This window comes from Gavialis gangeticus, unplaced genomic scaffold (genome assembly GCF_001723915.1).
Source record: "Gavialis gangeticus isolate Ggan-Ray unplaced genomic scaffold, GavGan_comp1, whole genome shotgun sequence".
Lineage (NCBI taxonomy): Eukaryota > Metazoa > Chordata > Crocodylia > Gavialidae > Gavialis > Gavialis gangeticus.
The window spans coordinates 175,405,369-175,423,764 of NW_017729024.1; the positions used below are offsets into that span (position 1 = coordinate 175,405,369).

At 43.5% G+C, this 18,396-nt stretch overlaps 1 protein-coding gene across 3 annotated transcripts in view; it reads left to right on the forward strand.

Annotated features, from left to right (window-relative positions):
• Positions 1-18,390, forward strand: part of SETBP1 (SET binding protein 1) — a 362,384-nt gene extending 343,994 nt beyond the window's left edge. For all 3 annotated transcript variants that reach the window (XM_019518102.1, XM_019518103.1, XM_019518104.1), the window contains 2 exons: positions 8,976-9,146; positions 17,304-18,390. In XM_019518102.1, the coding sequence (XP_019373647.1) occupies positions 8,976-9,146; positions 17,304-17,872 (740 nt within the window). In that variant the 3' untranslated portion in view covers positions 17,873-18,390. The remainder of the gene's footprint in view (positions 1-8,975; positions 9,147-17,303) is intronic.
• Positions 18,391-18,396: the final 6 nt, after the last annotated feature.

Consider the following 18,396-nt stretch of genomic DNA (forward strand, 5'->3'; position numbering starts at 1 on the left):
TGAATCTGATCCTGGGTGAACTAATTCAGGCCTTTTTTTCCCACAGTCTTATCAAATTTGAGAGAATATACATTTTGTCAGCAGTCTTCTTTTTGCTATAGGAAAGGAAGCACTTAGCAGCCCACCATAGTAATGGTTTTACTGAACCTGAAAAGAATAGAATAGAATAAAATAAAGCAGAATATTACCTCTGTCCCCTTGCATCACTTATCACCCACATCCTGTAATCTCCAGTCTCGTAACTCAAATTCAAGAGGTAGCCGCCTGCTTCCATGAATGTAGTGTACTGAAACAGGGGAAGGGAAGTCAGCTGCATGAAATGATGAGTGCCAGGCCTATCCGTGTTTCTCCCAGTCCTGTAAGCTTTCCTCTGAAGGTACACAGGGAAGTTAACACACCAGAGCGTCAAAAGCCAGCAGCCATTGTACTCTGTTGCTTCAGATACTTCATCTACAGAGGATATGAGTCTGCTATAGCTCCCAGCTTGAAGACTTGGCTCCTTAGAAATTCATGCTTTAACTCTGGGTTCACACCTTGTGGTGACCGAAATGATTTGCTTTGTTCATGTTTTGTTGGTGCAAGGAGAACTGTAACAACTAAGTTGCTTTTATTTCAATATGGTGGCCCAAATTCTTTTGTACTTAGCAGATGACCACAGTGTAGCTGACGACCACCTCCAAGTTACTCGAATACAGTGTGGGAGCAATTCTGTTACCCTCGGACTGCCCCTATTATAGGAATAAGATTACTTTCCAGAGACACATGGACATCTCCCTTTTCCTATACTGGTGGCACTTATGCTTCTAGAGACGTAATAGAATCACTCCCACACTTTGAAATTGGTCACAGTGGATATTTATAGAGGTGGTCCAGGAGGTGGAGGGGTGGAGAGCGCTTTAATTAGAGTGGCTCCAAGAGCTGCTCTAATTAAATCACCTCGAGTGTCATGTGTATCAGCATCCCCATGCTGAAAAATGGTGGTGGGGGCGCTTTAACTAAAGCTCGTTGAACCAGCTTTAGCTTAAGGTGCCCCCGCCACCATTTTTCAGCATGGGGACACTAATGCACATGATGCTGGAGTTGATTGGAGCACGGTAATTACCATGATCCAGCAGATTCGATTACTCGAGACTGCTCTGACACATTTTAATTACAATGTATCGGAACAACCTCTTTGCATGTGTATAGGCGCCTGGCCCTTTGTTTGTGTGGTAGGTACAGTGGATTTGTGCTTTCACTGACATTAAAGAGTGGTGTCGAGTCCCATATGGGCCAGGTCCCAGTTTCTACGCTGGAGGATGACCTTTGGCCTTAGCAGCCCAACCCTACATCCCTGCATAACAGTAGCAGTTGCTTGACAGGGATCATATCCTGAACCATAGCAGACTACAGGGCCTTAACAGGGCAACTGTGTTGCCTGGCAGGACAACCTGACTATATTAACAGTGGCATTAAGAAAAAAAAATCTGGCGTTGCTCTTCTGGAAATCAGGAAGAGAGACTCACCCAAGTAGAAAGGAATGGCAAGACGCATTTAACCTCATTAGTTTCAGTAGGGCTGACTGTGCAATCCATCAGTGTACAGATACATTAGAGGAACTAAACTATTTCCACATCTCATTTACATAATGGATGGGATGTGAAATGAGTCCTATGGAAGAGAAGAGCCCTGGAGGCACTAAAGTTTATCACAATACGTAAGAGTTCTTTTAGATCATTGCATTAAATTTCCACTAACAAGATAACAAATTAATTGTCTGTATTACTGTACTAACCCAAAGCGGATAAAGTGTATGATTTCAGCCGGGGAAGGCAGCTGTTTAAGACAGCTTGGTGGTTATACAAAGAGGCAGTAGAGATTAGTATGTCTTGCATCATTTGTGTGCCAGGATGCCAACCCTCCTCCTGTCCCTTTAGAAAATCTGGCTCTTTTCTGATCTGATGCTGGACTTCAGCTTTATTAGCGAGGTGAGGGAGAATGAGCAAATCAGCTGTATCAGACAAGCCTCAGGACATCCAGAAATTGATCATTCTGCAGAAATAAGCACTCCGTGTTTATTAGCTGGGAGTTCATCACTATCACTTCTCTTTATCCAATTCCTAAGAGATTTCAAAGCTATCATCGTGGCATTAGCTCTTCTGACTGTACTACTTCAGATAAAGATCGGAAGATCTATCTAATGATGGCTTTCTCTCTCTCCAGAGTTTAGCACTATCCTGTTAAAGGACAAAAAAAAAAAAGCTGGAAGGAAATTGCTCAGGTGAAATAAAGTACAGTCTTGTTGGATTCAAATTCCACCTTTCTGGCTGGCAGCGAGGGCCAGGTTTTTGGGGGGGTTATTTTCCCTATGGGTACTCAGTGTTATTCAGGGGAGAACAGCTTATAGGGTAGAACATGTAGCAGTTGTCCCTTGCAGAACGTGTAGTAATTTGAAGGCATTTTTATAGTAATGGAATAAGTAGCAAAAAAGGACCTAAACCCATGTGACAAAGTTGTACATTGAAAGTAGAGTTATTTTAAAACGATAACGTATGTCAAGTAGAAGCCAAGGAAATGAATTCCACAAGTTGGATAGGTAATAACATTACTTTAAGAAGAATAATTACTTTCCTGAACTGCATTTGTCACACAGTAATTCAGTTCTCTCTTCTGCATTTGACGCCGTGCCAAACTTTTGACTGATCAGCGTTTTTGTTTAAGATTTATCAGATATTAGGTTTTCTTTTGATTCTATATTCAAAAGGAACCAGTAATCAAAATGCAAATAATTTGGCCCAGTTAATATTTAGATGTGCATTGCCATGCAAATTTACTGTATAACTAAATTGAGAAAGAGAAAAGAAAACTGTCTCAACTGTCTTCCTGGACAAGTTGTGTGATGCATAAACAGATAAAATACAGAAATGGATTCTTAGCTCGCTGGGTTGCATGAAATCTAATGCAGCGATCCCTCGATAGAAAACCAGCTTCCCCAAAACCTGCTCTGTCAGCTTATGCTCTCCACTGGTTTGGTTTTATAACTCGTACCAAGCTTGGACTGAAAGTCTCCTGCCAGGGTCTCATGGTACTAGGAGATGGTACTGGGAGATTGAAACAGCAGCAAAGGACGCTGCCCCAAGGAGCTCATGATAGTTTGAGAAAACAGGTAGAAAGAACAAGCTGTGCAATCACCATCCAGCAGGAAGGTAAAGACTGTCATTGAACATATCCAACCCGACAGCACCTAACACAACGGGACCCAGCTTGACTACTGAGAGTCAGATGGTGCCAGTGTAATATAAATGTTGATGTACAATAGTAAACACTGATGTGAAGTTAGTACATAAAGTACTACTCGTAGCGTGCCTACAGTCTTGTCAATGAATGATTGGGGTGTGTCCCCACAAGTGGGAACATGTGTTACCCCATGGACATGTAGTAATGGCACATCTTGTGCTGCTGCTATTTGTGCCCAGGCAAGGAACGCCTGTGCCACGCGCGCTCTGGCACACAGCAGGGGACCCTGGGAAGGGTAGGGGAGGCTGGGGCCAGCAACTGTGCTGGTCCCAGCAGCCTTACCTGGGGTCCTGGGGCCTCCGGGAGCTGCAGCTGTGGCGATCCTGCATCTGGGAGCTTGGCCAGCACCTGGTGTGTGGCTCCGGCCAGCCAGGCTCTGGTTTTGGGAAGCATGCGCTTTTTTTAGGCGTGGGTTTTTTTGATCTCCCAGGGTCAAAAAAAAGCCCACGCTGCAAAGTAGCCATGTAGGGAATGCCTACATTTCCGGTGTCGGCCGTGTGTGGCGCTGAAGATGGGTCTGCGGTGCTGCATACTGCACATCTGCGCTTGTCTGGACGCACCCATGAAGGCCATATTTGTATCAAAATGTTAGGGGAAGCTTGCTTGTCCTCTCACTTACTCAGGCTTTACATCAATCTGCCTAACTTTATCTTCAGTAGCACTATTACTAATTTATTTGTGTGTAAAAGAAAGAAGAATCAGCCCTTTACTGTTTATAGCAAAAACCCTTAGATCAAAAACCCAGCAACGTTTCTCATCTGGATTTGTCTTGCCTTTTGCTGTTGGGCAGGTATTAATCTGTTCCCCCTCTGCTTTGTCTTGTTCTGCTTCTTTGTATGGACACTTATTATAATCTGTGATGTCAGCAAGGCTTTCAAGACACAAGAGGTCAATTTGATCTCACTTTACACTGGTCCGTAGGAGTAGACCCATTAAGTTCAACAGAGACCCAGTGGGATAAATAGAGTCAGAATCAGGCCCAGAACTTTTAAGTCGTTCTGCCTTCGTTCTTGGATGCAAACAGAAGCAAAGTATAAAATACAAGATGCTCCCACATAAGGATGATGTTATGAGTTCCCATTGGCAGAGTTTGAAGCCAAGAAGGTAGGATGCAAACAGAAGCAAAGTATAAAATGCGGTAGGCTCCTACATAGGGATGATGTTATGAGTTCTCATTGGCAACGTTTGAAGCCAAGTGGGTATTTGCCACTAGATTTCAAGGTAGACTAAATGTGGGGGCCCCTTGTATGTGAGATCTTCTGGACACAACATAACACTGGGAAGAGCTGAAGGTGGGGGTGACATTCGGGCTAGCCTAGTTCACCAACCTGGGAAATTGCAGGCTTGGGTTCTACCCAAGGCCCAGCCATTGACTCACTGAGCCATCCCAGCAAATCACTGGCCCTCCATAGATTTCATAGATTTCATAGACATTAGAGCTGGAAGGGACCTTGGAAGATCATCAAGTCCAGCCCCCTGCGCAAAGGGCAGGAAGTCAGCTGGGGTCACAGGATCCCAGCAAGATAAGCATCCAATTTGCTCTTGAAGGTGTTCAATGTAGGTCCTTGAACCACCTCCGATGGCAGGCTGTTCCAGACCTTGGGGGCTTGGACAGTAAAGAAATTCTTCCTTATGTCCAGCCTGAAATGGTCTTGTAGTAGTTTATGACCGTTCGATCTTGTCATCCCTTGGGGCACTCTGGTGACCTTACCTTCCTTACGGTTTCCCTTTTCGTAAAACAGAGTTGGTAATGTCTATGAAGCAATTTGAGATCTGTGGATGAAAACTGATTATTTCCATTTGCTTCCCAATAGACGCCCAAGTCCGAAGGTTATTTCCACCTCCAGGTTCAAACTTGATTTGCACCAGGGAGAATTAGACAACTGAAGGAAGACCTTACGTAATAGCTTAAAAAAATACTAGCAATCCCGCTGTGTGCCAATGACGAATGGCATTTGGACAGCATAGTCTCTGAAGTAATTCATTACATTTGTAACTCTTCCTTTTGCGAGGAGGATTTTCCTCAATGATTTGTATAACCTTGCTAAACCCAGATAGGTGGTAATTGAGCAGCAACCCCTTCTTCAGAAGAAACAGAATAAAAATATTGGAAATATTGACTCACCCTGAAGGCAGTAAGCAGCACTTTGGTCTTTGACCTTTAAGCATCCTAGGATAGTCAATAACCTGGCTGTTAGATGCTGTGCCTGCCACTGATTTTGATTTGGGAGTAGTTTAACCTTGAACCAAAATCCAAGTAACCACGGCAACAGGAAGTAGGCCTCTCCATCCAAGGAGCGGGAATCCATAAATCAAGGTCCCTAATGCAAACACTGTGTGCAGGTAGAGATTTGAGAGGATAAGTGGTTTGTGAGGGATTACCTTTGAAAAATGAATGACTGTCCCTTGATATGCTGAAGCAGAGTTTCACAGAGGCTTTTTTTTTTATCAATAAAGGTCAACAGGTTACAGCTGCATGTTTTCATACAGCTCTTTATATAGACCCTTCAGTTTAATTATACCCAGATGTTGAATTTATGAGGCTGTTAGCATTATTATGTGCCATATGTGTACATGCGTCTATGTGTCGATATGCGTATATTTATACACACACACGTGCGCTTTTTACATGCACGCACACTACATTTCTTAAGGCTGCAAAGGCAAAAGTTAGGAAATGCCGGAATTGAGGTTGCCTGCGCAATCTTAATTGGGTGCCTCTGTGCCTTTGCATTGTGATGCAGTCTTTAAATACAAAATCTCGGGCTATTTGTTTCCCAGAGCAGCGCTTCTTCATTCATTACATGCTGCTTACTTTAAGGAACAGCTTTTTAATATCTTGTTTTCTTCTCATTATTCAATGTGTGTCTCTACATCTTATTTACTGCATGTTTTCAAACGTTGCTCTGAATACCAAATTATTAATTTCCTCGGAGGTTTCCTTCTGATGTTCATCCCTATTGTGTCTGAGTGCTTTGCAGATATTAATAATTTGACTTTCACTGCACCTCCGTGACATGAAGGGAATATTATTATCCCCATTTTATGAATGGGGGAACTGAGGCACAGAGCGATTAGGGTCCCAAGTATCCAATTTGAGAGGCTTCGAATCTGATTTTGTTTCCGAGTGCTGAGCATTATATAGCATTGTCTATATTCAAAGCACAGCTCTCCATGACTTCAATTGCAATGGTGAATGCTCAGAGCTTTTGCAACCAGACACCAAGTCAGGCACCTAGATAATGAGGAGCGCACAATTGGTGACTGCCTGTAAAAAGTTTGGTATAAGGTCCTTGCAGAATCATGTCAGGAGCTGTTCAGCAGAGGCAGGGGTAGAATACAGCTCTCCAGGGAGGCGCTCAGCTGCCTTAATCATGAAACCCTCTTTTCTCTTCCTGCAGTCTCCAGCAGCATTCACTGCAGTTTATCTGACCTCTCTGAGAAGCGAGGCAGGGGTCCTTTAGGCAACCGCATCCTTTGCTACCAAGCCCTGATTCATATCCAGAGCAATGAATATCCAAAAAAAAAGGGGAGGGGATCTGATATGTGATTCAATACTCTGATATTAAACATTCACATATAAGGTAGCCAAATTAAGTTTCCATAAGCAACCTTCATTTTCACTTTCCTCACTTTTGATTTCGATCGAAAGAAATGCAACACTCTCAAACTCTTGGTTCAGAGATGATACCTTTTATGAGACCAACTAAGAAACTGCAAACAAATTATCTTTTTCTGCAAGCTTTTGGGTGCCCATGCCTTTCCTCAGGCTCAGGGAAATTTAAAGATGGCTAAAAGTCCCCATAGATAGAAAATAAACTTCATTTTTGCACAGGGGAAGCTGAAGGTGGAAGTCTGTTCCTCTGTGTCCAGGGGAGTGTCTTTGTGAGTTGCTGTTTGACCTGCAGATCAGGCAGGATTCCTTCCCTGGTGGTGTCCAATGGCAGAAAGGCAGGGAGGTGTAGAAATCCTTCTTTTTGTTCAGCAATGCAGTTCAAATCCAAAATTGGCTAAAATTCTGATTTTGATAGAGAAGCTTTATATTGACTCCCACAGCTGAAACTTTTTGATGCACTGCACAGAGCTCTGCTGCATGACCCAGCAGAGAAACTGATAGCAACGGTAGGTTGTTATCCACAGTGTGGAGTAGAACAAAGTTGGGAAGAGGAGAGGCATTGCCATTTGGTTTTACAGATATTTGCTGGGAGCAGAAAGGTGGCAAAACTAAGGATTTTGAGACATGGGTGAATATGCAAATAAGTTGCTATAAGATAAATGAAGGAAGGGTTACAATGGATCAGTTATTCCGTGATAGCTGTCCATATGCATGCTCTTACGCCTTAGCAAGAGAAGATAATACATGATATCTTGACCCATGGGATAACATACCATGGGATAAGATCATACATACAAATAGTTACTGTGGACTACATGACATGTTGTAAACCTCCACCTTCATTTAATACATGATGAATTATCCATGGGCCCATGCCTTTGTTCTGTTTCAGCTTCAGAAGGAGAATCCAGTTGGTAAATGTAGACTCTTCTGCCTCATGATGCCCTCTTTAGGTCTCATTCTTTCCGACCTGCCCATCCCAGCCATGTGTTTCCCTGACCCTAGTCCCTCTTGCGTAGCCTGGTTAGTCCCAGGCTATGCTCCGCAAGCTTCTCATCCCCCTGTGTGGTTTTTTCAAAGGTTTCCCTTTGAGCAAACTTTTACAGAGATGGCAAAAGTAATATTGCTGAAACACCCGCTGCTAATTTTGACTGCCTATTCCATAGCCACAAAGACTTTCCTAAAAAGAAGTCACCAGATTATTTTTTTAACATGGGGAAAACATTCTACTTTTTTTCGCTTATGATCCCATCATTAGAGATGTCTGAGCCAATCTGATTGATTTAAAAAATAAAATCAAACCAGACTGAGACAGCTATACAAATTCACAACTAAAGTTTGGGATAGTTGTAAGCAACTGAAGACAGGGTCTTATACTAGGTGGTGTTAACCTTAATCACAGGTGGTGCTACGAAGCCCATCTGTGATATACACCTTTCTGTCCAGAAGACCTTGCATCTTTGGAGCATTGTTATCGTTCTGATTTGTTTTATGTTCATGCTTTTGTTGTTCATTCTTTCAGACTGTGTTAGCAAAACCTTGGATGTTGAATGGGCCATTATCTTTGTTATGACCTCCCAGCCCACTGTTCACTTGCAAAAGTAATTTTTACTAGGAGGATGATTTTTAAAAAGCCTGTCAAAAGTCAATAAGCTTAACATCAGAGAATCAAATTCTGAGGTGGTTCTTCCATTTTTATTCAGTCCTTACTAGGCAAAACACCCAAGGATTCAAGGGATCATAACAGAAAGTTTATAAGTGAATGTGGTGAATGCAAGAAAATGGGAAATAATCCTGAACAGAGAGGTAGACCTGGCTGTCTTTATATATATTTGTTTGGTTTGTGCAGAAAATGGCTATGTGGGATTGTGATGTTGCCTTTTGCTTTTTATAGAGAACAGAGAGCATATATCTTAAGGCAAAATTGTTTTTAAAAATATATTAAAATCATGAACCTTACTAATATCAAAACCATATTACAAGCCTGTAGTCTGTCAGTACATGGAGAAAGCAATAGATACCCGGCACATATTATTTTTAAGATTCATATATATTCAGCCATTTATTTTTGTCTTTATCCCAGGAATTGCAAGTCCCCACTTGAAAGCAGACCAGACTTCACTTCATAGCAAAATGGAAAGTTCTGCCTGTAACATGATGACCAGAAGGAAACCAGCAGCTGTTGAAAGTGTTGCAATGCCACCAACTCCAGTATTATCTCTCCTACCTTCATCATCAGCAACATCTGAAGCAGGTAACTGTATCTTTGCCTGCCCTTCTGTTTATCTAACCAGTCGCTAGGAGGTCCAATTAAGCGAACAATTTGTGCATGCACAGCTCTCACAAACCGATCGCAAAGATGCATGTCCAGCATAACGATCAGGTGTCTAATTGCTATCCTGTCTCAGCACTTCAAGTCCTTATTATTCAAACATTGATAATATCACAGTAATAATGAAATAAGTACCATCAACATTTCCAGTCCAGCAGGGGACTACAACTCAAGACTTTTGGGTTTCATTTTCAATTCTATTGCTCTTTTCTAACTATGTAGCTCTTTTCTTGGGATCGTCCTATCCCTATGCACATACCAAATACACAATAAATATCTAAGAAGCAATTGAGTAATCCTTTTGTATCCTTGAGTGACTTCAATGTGATAATGTAGGGGAAAGCATTTAATGCAAGAGACAGGAATTTAAAAATAGATGGGAATAAGTAGGTTCATGGCTGTCTGCTCAATGGACTTTTCTAATCCAGCCATGTGCTGTGATTCTGTTGTAAATTAGATCATTTCTTTCAATGGTTTCATTCTACGTCAATTTAACCATTGGCATGGTTCTCAGGAAAGGATCACAGGAGATGGATGTTGCATTGTGTCTTGAATGTGGTGAGACAGGCAAACCCCAGGCTCTGTAATAGGGAATCTGCAGGGTACTGTCTTATGCTGAGATCTCCCTCTGATCAGCAGTTTCTTAGCCTTGCTCTGCCTCAGTTTCCCATTCACAGAGCAGGCCCTAGGATTGGTTATTTCATGAATAACCAGTTTAATTAGTAAGCTGTGGAAAGTGTCTAAATGAGCATCTTAAATAAATAATGAAAACCAGCGTTCCCCATATAAAGTGGTTTCTATCGAGATAAATATTATATCAAATATACAGGTATCTCTGTTTAGCCCTTTATAATTTCCTGTATGTAAACTAAGGGGAGATATTTTTTAACGCAGTGGAGAATGAAATCACGCAGATATTTTATGATCAGTCGCAAGATGAAAGCGCATACTGTACTGCATAGTTCACTCTTTCCATTTTCAGAAGTCTAATTAAATTGTTGGTTTATCTGTAGCCCAGATGTTGTGATAATTTAGTGAAAACTGAAAGAAACTGTGTTAATGGGAAAACAGGACAGTACTGTGGGTTTCCTGTAATTAATGGGAAGCTCTTTGAAAACTTCTTAATTCAAACCAAGTCAACAAAGGCCAGCTGTTGAGCAAGCAGTCTTCCCTGTACAACGTTTTTATAAATGGCCTCTGGCAGCTCCAAAAAGATCTGTAATGACGGTTGTTAAGAATGATTTTAGTACTGCAGACAAGCAAAATTATCCAGGATAAAGTGAAAGAGGATAAGAGTGAGGTGCCAAAATAAACTTGGATCTACCTGTGCTCGTCTCCTCTTTTAGCCCCATGCAGGGTAATTCAGCTCTTTTAAACCAGCATTGCAAATACCTAACTTAAGTAAAGATTTCCCCTTCTATGCCTCAGAATCTGTTTCCTGTGTCATGGTAATCCTCTGTGACTTCCTGGCATGGCTTGAAGCCATTTGAAGTTGTCTCTGTCAGCGAGACGGGACAGCGCCACAATCTATGTACATGAGAATCGTCATGGGCCATTCTTGCAACGTGTGAAAAAATGTTTTAAGCGCAGTATTGGTTGGAACTGCTTTTTTTAAAAATCCTTGTGTGTTCAGTTGGTGCAGTCAGTTGGGGTTGTCATATGCAACGGGAGAGGAAATGAAGGAGTCAGTTTGAGGGATCAGTGAATACAGAATATTTCAAGGGGCTGCATCTGAATCAGAGTATTTGCACAGGGTAAAACATTATTTGTGCAGAGGTGTCTCTGTTGGTTCTGGGTAGCCCCCAGACACCTGGGTTCCCATCTTAAGCAAGATGTCTATCCAAATTATCCATACTTTGAGAGGGGGTGCTCACTATGACAAAACCATCAAAAGGCCAGCGCTCTTAATTTGTGGCCTGTAATGATCTTTCAGGAGGGAGCTTGGAAGTCTCCCCAAAGCCTTCATCCTGGTATCACTTCACTGATGCCTGAATCCTTCCATCTGATCCTTTCCTACAGCTTTTCTTCATAGCAGAAGAAGTTCTTCTCCACCCCCCACCTCCAAGTCTTTGGGCATTTCCTCTTGTGAGGATGTCCTCAGCCCCTTGCCCACTGCCTTTGCTGGTGCTGAATTCAAATTCTCTGTAAGCCCAGCTGAGATGACTGCATTTTTGAGAAGCAGTGGCATGGTTGCCCATCGTCATCTTCCCAAAGCAAGCAAGGAGAGGAGGACAATAGGAGGCTGACATGGAGTGGTTGTAAGTTGAGTAGAGACTGTGGTTTGAGGCAGGTAGACAGCGTCTTACCAAATCATTTAAAATCTTAAAGAAAAGGTTTAGTTGCGCACAGAAGTAGAATGAAGGTACATTGGCTCTTCCTGTGTTTGTTCCTGTTCATCTATCTGAGATGTCAGCTCACCTGGAGGGTTCGATTCAGGCCTCCAGGGGAGCAGCGCACTGCCTGGGGGAGCTGAAGGAGGTCATATGCTTCTTGCTCAGGGGCAAGGTTCAAGCTGTACCAGCTTCCTCCCTGGGCCCGCACACAGAAGAAAGATTACTATTGCCCCTCCCCATCCTCACAAGTGTGGGGTGAGTTATGCCTGTAGAAACTAGAAGAAAATATTCCTCCTCTTACAAAATGCTCATGTGTGACATGTAAAGTAAATACAGGAAATAGGATACCTAAAGAATGGCTGAACCCAAATGCGAATGCTAATCACCCCGGGTCCAAGGTTCAGGCAGATTTATTTGGATAAAATTGGAGAGCTTAACTCATATAATAGACCACTGCTCAAGTTTTTTTTCCAGCTCAAATGTTGCACAACACACCGCCGGCAATATAAAAACATTACATACTGCAGTTTGCTCACTGAGGGCTTCCAGATGAGTCGATAACACATAATGGCTCACTTCGCATTTTGGCAATTTTATCTGATATATTGATATGTACATACCTCATCAAATCTCTCCTTCAAATGCCCCTGACTATGCCTTGCATAAAATACTTGCAAACGTCCTCCAGACCCCAAAAAAAGTAGCTTGACTTGAAAAAGTAAAATAGGCCTGGGACATTAAGGAGATCCACGCTTATCATTGCTAGAATATCCACCCAGTTCATATGCTGTATTTATCTTACCAGCTCAGTGGTTTACCAGGTAGAAAGGGTAAAGATATTAATGGCGCCATTCATCAGTGGCTTGAAAAAATGGTAAATAACCTCAATATATTTACAAAAGTAAATCAGGACAGAAGTGTGCTTGCAGATGAGAGAAAATGATAGCATGCAAAGAGAAGGGGCAGACCTATTCCACCTGGGCCCTAGAGCTCTTCTGGGAAGCATCCCCACCCACTCCATGCTCGCCAGTTCCCCCAAATGAGGCACTGTGTCTGGCTGAATACGGGGCCGAACATGTGCTTAGTGCAGCTCATGGGCTGTGTCTCAGGTGTACTTGCTGGCACATGCTCAGTAGGCCTGTGTGAAACTTCAGTTCCTGATTCGGTTTAGTGGGGTTTTGGCCCAACTTGGTGGCCAAATCTCCGAATCTGAATTGAATCAGAGGACCCTTTAATCTCTCTGAATCGAATCGGAACCCTCCGAATCGATTCAGAGGGATTCGGTGATTCGGCCATAGGCACAACTTTAAATGTTTTTTTACATACCTCTAGGTAGCAGGCAGCTCGTGAACACCACAATGCTGGGGCACGTGGAGTGTCCCACAGGAGCATGGGGGGCTCCCAATCACACTCAGCAGCAGACCCAGAAGTGGACCAGAAGCACTTTCTGGTCCACTGGAGAGTGCACAGGGTCCCCCTCCCCCCACTGCATCCCCCCTGGCTCGGTGACTGGTACCTCCTGGGTCTGGGGGGGGACACCTAGGGTCCTCCTGTGGCTGATCCCTGATCTGGGAGGGGTCATGGGGGGGGGCAGCCGCTCCCCAGTAGACTTGGAAGTGGACCGGAAGTACTTTTGGTCCACATCCGGGTTTGCTGCCGAGTACATGGAGTCCCCCTCCGCGCACTCCTGTGGGAATTTCCATGTGCCCCAGCATCACAGTGATCACAAGGCATGCCTGCTACCTCAAGGTATGTAGAAAAAACTTCTGAAGCTGTGCCTGTGTCCAAATTGCTGATTCACCAAATCAGCACTGAATCTTTAGATTCAGATTTGGCCGAATCGAATCAGGGACAGTGATCTGAATCAAGGAATTGAATCACTGTTCCCGATTCAGGCCAAATCCAAATCCGAATCGAATAAGGCCCATTTTGCACAGCCCTAATTGCTCACCTCTGCTCTGAGACAACTGCATAGCCTCATTTCTGGGATTTGTTGGGCACTGAATGGGAGCAAGTACCAGGCATGGTCACACTGGGTTTCACAGGTGCTGCAAAAAGGCAGGGCAAACAGGCCCAATGTGGGTATCAGCCTACCAAGTTAGCCACTACACAGTCCATACCAGAGACAAATATCTTATCCTCCAAAGGGACTTCACCCAATATAAGGGGGAGAAAAGCTGAGGATGGTGTCGGATATCTTCTTTTTGGGGACACTCATAATGATGCTGGTAGGACAGGAATGTGCTCAGTTCAGTGGCTGAACCGACCACTTCAAAAATAACTCTAGTGAAGGAAGGGTGGGATAGTCAGAAGTCAAGTGCTGAGGTTAAGTCATTGATAGATGGCTGGTAAAAGGCCTACCAATATTTTCAAATGTTTGGTTGCTGTTATGTCTTATATCCATGTAAAAAAAAAAAAGGTGTTGGGGTAGGGAAAGTGATGCTAGATTTCATGATTTTATGGTTTTAAATACACTGCTTCCACAGTTTTGCAATTACCCAAGCATCCCAGCTTTTGTTTCTTGAAAAAAATCTGTTTCTGGTCCTTGTGGTTGCAAAGGAAAGCTTGAAAACATGATTCTAATATATCCCTAAAGTACAAAAACCAGAAAGCAAATAAAAAGTGTATCCAAAATGTGTTATTTCAAAAATGAAAACTCTCATAATTTGAAGCCAATCTCATGATTTTGTGGGCCTGACTCATGATTGAGAATGGATGGGAAGATGTAATCGTAAGCAGTGGAGCCAGCTGATCCTGGCCTTTACCATGTGACAAGGATGTCACCCTTGGCACTCATGACCTTGACCATTTGCCTTGATGTCCAGGAAATAAAATACCATCTTGGCCCAGCTTGTTCCATGCAGCCTTACATTTCTTACTGTCCACTTTTTAAGGGGGCCTCAAATACTTGCAAGGAATATTGTACAATTAATTGGATTTTTGATAGAATTTCATCTCTTCTCTTTCTGTGTTTGGTACCAAAATGAGTGCATTCCTCTTTTCTTTTGTCCTCCGTAAGTCAGAAACTGTAAGCAACTTCCCTTCCTCTCTCCCTTTCTGGTGGGGGGAGAGAGTTACATATGGAAAATATATTTTGTTTTGTAATTAATGAAAGCCAGATTTTGGGAAGTTGGCCATCCAGGTCTTTATTTATATGAGAGCATATGTCTGTGTTTTGTTTATGACTCACTCCTACTTCTTTCATTGTAACTTGGATTTGTTTACGCAAGCTCTTTGCAGGCTCCAAGCAACATGGTGGCATATGAGCCAATAATTTATATTCTCCAGAAGGGGAAGATGGTAAATGAGTTTTCTAGTCTGAAATTGTCATATCCCGTAGTGAGCAAAGAGAGTTTCTGCCACTTGACTGCTCCCGGTTATCTACAGAAAATGCTAAAATAGCAACTTTCTTTTAAACTACTGCTAGAAGGATTGGGCTGTTAGCCATGAAGGGAGTGATAACCCCCAAATGAACCTTTCTAGAAATCTTGGCTGCTTCTGAAACTTCAAGGATTTCAAACCCAACTGACTGCTTGACAGTCAGGTGTAAATTAAGTTTGCAAGTGGAAGTGGACTGAGGTTAATTTAGTGGGAGATGTTTTATTCTTCACTGAAAAAAAATCCTGAACTACATCATTTCTTTTCCATCAGTGCAGAACTGATATGTTGGGAATGAAAGGGAAGCACAAGTTGTTTCAATAGCAAAATTAATACATTGTGTTTCACTCACCAAGGAATAGTCACTTATAATCAGTGTGCAGGTTCCAAACCATGAACAGATGCCAGGTCCAGCAAAGAACAATTAAACAATGTAAGCAAGACGAGCAAAGTCTAGTGTCCTGTGCAAAGGACTGGGAGCCAAGAACAGCTGAGTTCTGTCCTCGGCGCTGACAGTGACTCACTGCAGCCTTGGCAAGAGCCTTGGCTACTTTGGACCTGGCTCTGGGTTAAATGACAGTGGTCTGAATCAGAGTAAGACCTTGATTCAAAGTCCATTGAAATACTTTTTATGCCTGTTGAGTTCCAGCTAATATTTATGGTGATGATATTAAGGAGCACTAGCAGAGATAGAATTCAACTCCCCTTTTTACATCGATATGGCTGTGCCAGCTTTCCAGCTGTGCCAGTGATGTTTTTGGCATTTCTGCAATAGGCACTGATATTTTCCCTGCAGTAGAGATGCATAGACTGAGTATGTGCCATAGGTTATAGCTTGGCTGGGCAGGCCTGTGACTGCACACACACACACACACACACACACCCCCATTCTGGATGCACACCTGTGTCTGGATCACAAAAAAGGGAGCTGGAAGAAACCCATGACTAACAGATTTCAGGCAAATGGAAGGAAGAGGACCCTCCCACATTTTAGCCCCAACATTAATATTTAGGATAGGATGGGTTAGGTTGCTCAGGAAGCTGGAGACCTAGGTTCAAGCCCCACCCCATCCCTCAAAGAGGGGTTTAAACCTGTGTCTCTAACTTCCTAGTACAATGTGGATGCATGACATCACAAGACAGGCATTATCCTTTCCCCTTGCCAGCACTGTTTTGGTGAGCTTAGATCCAGATACATCTAGAATGGGCATGTGTTCCTGGGCCATACAGAGCTTGTGGTACGCAGTCTCTGTATACACGCTTACACATCCACACTGCTAGGGAAGCTGAATTGCTACCTGTGTGTAAGTGCGGTAAATGCTACATATGCACCTAGAAACTGCCATCAATATACAGTAGGGAAGTAGAAACCAACTCAAACTTAAATCAAATAAAGGACTTTGGGAGCCAGTACAAACCACAGGGGATTTGTCTCTGTCCCCTTGCAAACCCTATTTATATTCATTACAACAGGTTTCTGTTTCTTTCCCACTTCAAGGGATGCTACACAGGCCATTAAAGTTCAGAATGAAGATAACACAGGATTTGGGCAGTCTACCACATGTGATCAGTCCTGCACATAGGTAGCATGTTAAACCCACCTGGCACTTCTACTTGGGAGTCCCCACCAAAAGCCATGGGAGCAAGGGAAGAGAGCTCTCCTTTAGGTTACAGCAGCAGGGTTGAGTCATGGTCACCATGAAACTTTAGTGACAAGAAGTCTTTGGACTTGTCTGCGCTGCCTCTGTGCTGTGTTCAGGACCCACACTGCTTTGCCCACACATGCACCAAATGCCCCAAATGAGGCAACAGCCCTGATCACATGCCAGCAATCCTGAGATCGAGACAGAAGCTCTGAGAGCATCATAGGGCATGTACACAGAGCCACTCTAAGGCTGCTGTTGCCCCTTTTGGGGGAGTTGGCATGCATGGGTATGGATGTGGCAGGTGAGCTTCAACCTTGGCATGCATGGATATGGTGGGTATGCTTTACCCTGGCACTCCCAGGTATATAGTAGTACAACCCAAGAGGTTGCTCAAGAGCCAACACAAGTAGGGCATATATCCTTGGCAGCTCTTTGTAGGCAGGACTCTAAGGGCCTGCAGCTACACTGGCAATAAAGTGGTAAGAATGATTTATCTAGAGCTGTCTCTACCATGATAGTAATAGCGTCATCCTTTCTTCATTGTTCCTTCCTGCAAGCTTTCATGTCTCTGAAATCTTCCCTCACTGGTAATTGTATTCTGTCCTATTTGCCACGTGTTTTAAAACACCTGCTCTTCCTGGGACTAAATGAGAAAGGAGAAGCAGAGTTTCCATTCATTTTTGCTTTAACAATCCCTGTTTCTCTCTCTTTCCCATCCCCAGCGGCCAGCCCACCACTGAAGAAAAGATTCAAGCGCCGTGAAATCGAAGCAATCCAGTGCGAGGTGCGCAAGATGTGCAACTACACCAAGATCCTGTCCACAAAAAAGAACTTGGATCACGTGAACAAAATCCTGAAAGCCAAGCGGCTGCAGAGACAATCAAAGACAGGCAATAACTTCGTCAAGAAGAGGAGAGGACGTCCCAGGAAGCAACCTCTTTCATTCGACGAAGACTCCAGAGACCAAATGCCCGTTCTGGAAAAATGCATTGACCTTCCCAGCAAAAGAGGTCAGAGACCCACACTGAATCCTTTAATATTGGAACAAGCAGCCACTCAAGATACAATCATGGCCACCATCGAGGCTGTAATACACATGGCTCGGGAAACCCCGCCGCCTCCCCCTCCCCTACCACCACCCCTGCCACCTCCTCCCCCACCTCCTTCCCGGACTCCCAGAGTTGGAAAGAGAAAAAACAAGCCACAGCAGCAGCAGCATGAGGAGGAGGAGGAGGTGAAAGTGAAAAGGCATCGGAAAGCTAGAGGAAGCGAAAGCGAAGCCCTTCCCTAGTACAGACACACTCAGTCAAATGCCAGTACCAGGTGCTGAGCGCTTCAGGACTGACACACGGTGAAGTGTGTAAGGGGTGCAGGCTCCACTTGACACCTGCTGCAGCAACAGACTCCCTCTTCTTTTCAGTAGCATGGCAGCCGTAACCGTTCAGAGAGAATTGACCAATCATCATCATCATCATTGTTGTTGTCTTTGGCACTAGCCCTTAGGGGGAAAATGGGGATGGCGGGTGGCGGGGTGGGGGTTGTCAAAGTTAGCCAGACCATCTGCTTTGCAGAGTTTCCAAATCAAATCAGCATCTCAGCATTGCTGTTCTCATCCCTTGAAGTGGAAGGTCGTCTTCTCAGTAAGTAACTGAACATTATCTTTAGAGCTGCATACTCGACTCTGATTTTGTTTGGTGGGCCAGGTGAAACTAAGAGTAACCATATTATAGTAGAAATCACTGTAAAAATAGTGTATTTTCCTAAATTGTGATCTTGGTTATGATCTGCTTGAATTCTTTTTTTTTTTTTTTTTTT